The 2,939-nt window shown below is 41.2% G+C and overlaps 2 protein-coding genes across 3 annotated transcripts in view; both read left to right on the forward strand.

Moving 5' to 3' along the window:
- The window catches only part of LOC106524089 (gamma-glutamyltransferase 7), a 10,653-nt gene extending 9,428 nt beyond the window's left edge, over positions 1 to 1,225 (forward strand). Inside the window, exons 15-19 of one of the 2 annotated variants that reach the window (XM_014017745.1) lie at positions 175 to 306; positions 388 to 508; positions 592 to 729; positions 803 to 897; positions 970 to 1,225. In XM_014017745.1, the coding sequence (XP_013873199.1) occupies positions 175 to 306; positions 388 to 508; positions 592 to 729; positions 803 to 868 (457 nt within the window). In that variant the 3' untranslated portion in view covers positions 869 to 897; positions 970 to 1,225. The remainder of the gene's footprint in view (positions 1 to 174; positions 307 to 387; positions 509 to 591; positions 730 to 802; positions 898 to 969) is intronic. The other variant, XM_014017744.1, reaches the window with a different exon arrangement.
- Positions 1,226 to 2,493: 1,268 nt separating this feature from the next.
- cyld2 (cylindromatosis (turban tumor syndrome) 2) overlaps positions 2,494 to 2,939 on the forward strand; it is a 6,849-nt gene continuing 6,403 nt past the window's right edge. Inside the window, exons 1-2 of the mRNA XM_014017741.1 lie at positions 2,494 to 2,701; positions 2,790 to 2,836. Coding sequence (XP_013873195.1) covers positions 2,653 to 2,701; positions 2,790 to 2,836 — 96 coding nt within the window. The 5' untranslated portion in view covers positions 2,494 to 2,652. The remainder of the gene's footprint in view (positions 2,702 to 2,789; positions 2,837 to 2,939) is intronic.

Here is a 2,939-nt window from a genome sequence, read left to right on the forward strand (position 1 = left end):
TGTGTGTGTGTGTGTGTGTGTGTGTGTGTGTGTGTGTGTGTGTGTGTGTGTGTGTTTTCCTCATAAGAAAGGGAAAAAAGTCCCATCAAACCTAAAGCCAATGTTTTCCAATGAGCTCTAAACTTCAATCTAAACCTGTTCAGTCTGATATTTGACCTCTTTACTCTCCTAAAGCAAGAATCTCACTGAAGTCCTGCTCCAGAAGTCGGACTTCCAGTCATCTGATTCCAACTGGACCGTGGACTCCCTGCTGACCAGTCAAGTCGTAGTCATGGGACCAGATGACCTGGTCGTGTCTGTTGCAAGGTGATGAACAGGAGGATGTGTGTGGTATGTGCTTTAAGACATGGTTACATTCTCTTATCTGTAGTCGTGATGATTTTGCAGTTCCTTGAACCGGCCGTTTGGGAGCAGGATCATGACTCGGTCGGGCGTCATCCTCAACAGCCTCGTTCAGGACTTCCTCTGGACGAAGCAAAGCAGAGGGCCGCCGCCTCTGGCTAACGAGGTGCAACGTCTCTGCACGGCTCAAACACTAACTCAAGTTAATGTGTTAAAATGTTCCTGATGCATTCGCAGTTTGTGCTGCAGGAAAACCACGTGGAGCCTGGAAGAAGGCGGCTGTCGTTTCTGATGCCCTCTGTCATGGTGCCGGTCTGGAACAGGTGTGGGACCTACATGGCACTGAGCAGCTCAGGTGGACGAAAGCGTTTGAGTGAAATCGCCCAGGTTCGCTCTCTTTCATCTACAGCTGGTGCTCCTGAGTAAAATGATTTCAGTTTCTCATGTAAACTGTGTTTAGATGCTGGACAGTGTGCTGTTCCACCACAAGGAGAAGAACGACAGCCTTTCTCTGAGCGGACGTTAACCTGAGCCACGTGGACTTCTTATCTGGAAGTATGACATCATGTTTAAAGGCCAACCTCTGACTTTAGCCGTGACATTAAAAACTGTTTTTAATTCTTTTAATTCTCATCAGCTGAGTTTCCARAGGAGAGTGGGCAGATATTTTGCTGCAAAGGATGATCTCTGCTGCCCGTGGATCCAGAAAAAACAGATATTAAGACCAAGTGTTTAGATGTATTTTGATCTTATTTAAAAAAATAAATCTTTCAATGTCAGTGAGTTCTCCTGTTACCCACCTTGTTCTGATCATTAGCCAGCAAAGGATTTACTTTTAATGTAAAACTTGTTCCTTCATGTCCAAATAAAAGGAGCAAAGTCATTGCATGACTCCTATTTGTTTCCTCTCTCCTTCCAGCCAGTAATTTCTGATAAAGTCAAGTTTTGATGGCTGTTAAAGATGTGGTCATGTATGCAGATGTTGAAGAAATGAGGGYGGTTGCGTAAAACTGATGTGAGGTTCAGATAGTGTCACACATGCAYGCTGCCTGCGTCACTGAGCACCTGGTGCAGTGTGGACAGCATGTCAGTTTTACTCTCCTGGCTGCTCAGTATAATGTAGGTTTTGTTCTGTAAACTAAGCTGTTTGTGCAAAAACTATTTAAATCTTTAGGTTTCACCTTGCATGTTTGYTTCATCAGAAACATGAATTTTCTGTTAACCACAGAACTCTGTGCAAGTTGAGTACTGATGGAGGTGCAAAAGTCTATGAAATAACGTTTTTTGCACAAACCTATGTAATTTAGAAATTTTAGACAGTAAAATACATTGATCTAAGCTGAACTCAGACTAGCAATGAGCTCGTCACTCCAGTCCAAYTAAACCAATTTACCAAACTGAGATTGGAAAAAAAAATCAAGTCCGGCAGGTAAGATATTCACCGTTCAAAATTCATAGAGCCCCACTTTAAAATGACCAGAAGCTTATTTTAACTGAACTTAAATTCCAAATCCTATAAACTTGCACACATTACAGATAATCCTTGGGCGTATTAATACAAATGCGTTCACTGCTTTAAGTGAAATAATTTTTGTACTAAATTTATGTACTTGCATAAATTATGTGCCATAACTGAATATGGTCGCAATGATGCTTCAAATGTTCAAGAGTAATCAGACATTTTCACTYATGAAATATTTAAATAAATTGGAGCTCAACAGATGTTTTTTATGGGCCCATRCCATTTTTATTGACATGCTGCCAAYTTTTTAGGGCTGATTCTTGAAGCTGGTGTTGCTTTTTCTTCCATGTACATGACAAAAATGACACAATGGTAGCAAATGTTACACAAGTCTCAATTTAAAAAATAAATAAAACATTAACAATGGATAGCAAACAATATTGAACATTTACTTATAAATCAGTACTGTATTACTGTATAAGAAAAGAAAAAATAATCTACCAGACAGTATTTCCTTACTTTTTTTGCTGTTTATATTTTCATGTAATTTTTTTTGGTTAACATACAAATTATATAAATGAGGGCAGTAAATTCATAGTGGTGCACTGCCCCCCTCTGCCCCGCTCTTACTGCTCCCCTGAGTCCAGTCTCGTCAGATAATAAAAGGTTTGGAGGCTGATTCACGCTGTTTCATCTGTTCAAAGGGTGAGTGGAGTAAATGTTGGACAACTACAATGAGAAAATTTGTAAYTGGATTTAGGTTTGTTAACTTTTATTTAACGTGCCCAGAGTTTACCTCAGGCCGCTCAGAGGAGACGTGAAGAACTGTTCTTTGTGAGCAGATTTTTATGGGCGGAGAAGCTGGGCTGAAACCTGGGCGTCGTCGGTCACATGCAGGTCGGTGTTAAAGCTTCAGCCKCCTCCTCCTCAGTGGCAGTCAGTCAGGAGGAAGTGTCTGGATCAACATGCGTCTGTTTGTCCGCAGATAACCCGAGCAAGGAGAGTGGATTCACCCGGACTGATGACAGCAGAGTGAGTAAACTCTGCTTTAAAGCCTAACTTCATTTATTGGACGTTTGACACGTAGACTGGGTTTTTAAGTGTTGGTATTGAAGCACCATAAACGGGATTTATT

This window comes from Austrofundulus limnaeus, unplaced genomic scaffold (genome assembly GCF_001266775.1).
Source record: "Austrofundulus limnaeus strain Quisiro unplaced genomic scaffold, Austrofundulus_limnaeus-1.0 Scaffold175, whole genome shotgun sequence".
Taxonomy (NCBI): domain Eukaryota; kingdom Metazoa; phylum Chordata; class Actinopteri; order Cyprinodontiformes; family Rivulidae; genus Austrofundulus; species Austrofundulus limnaeus.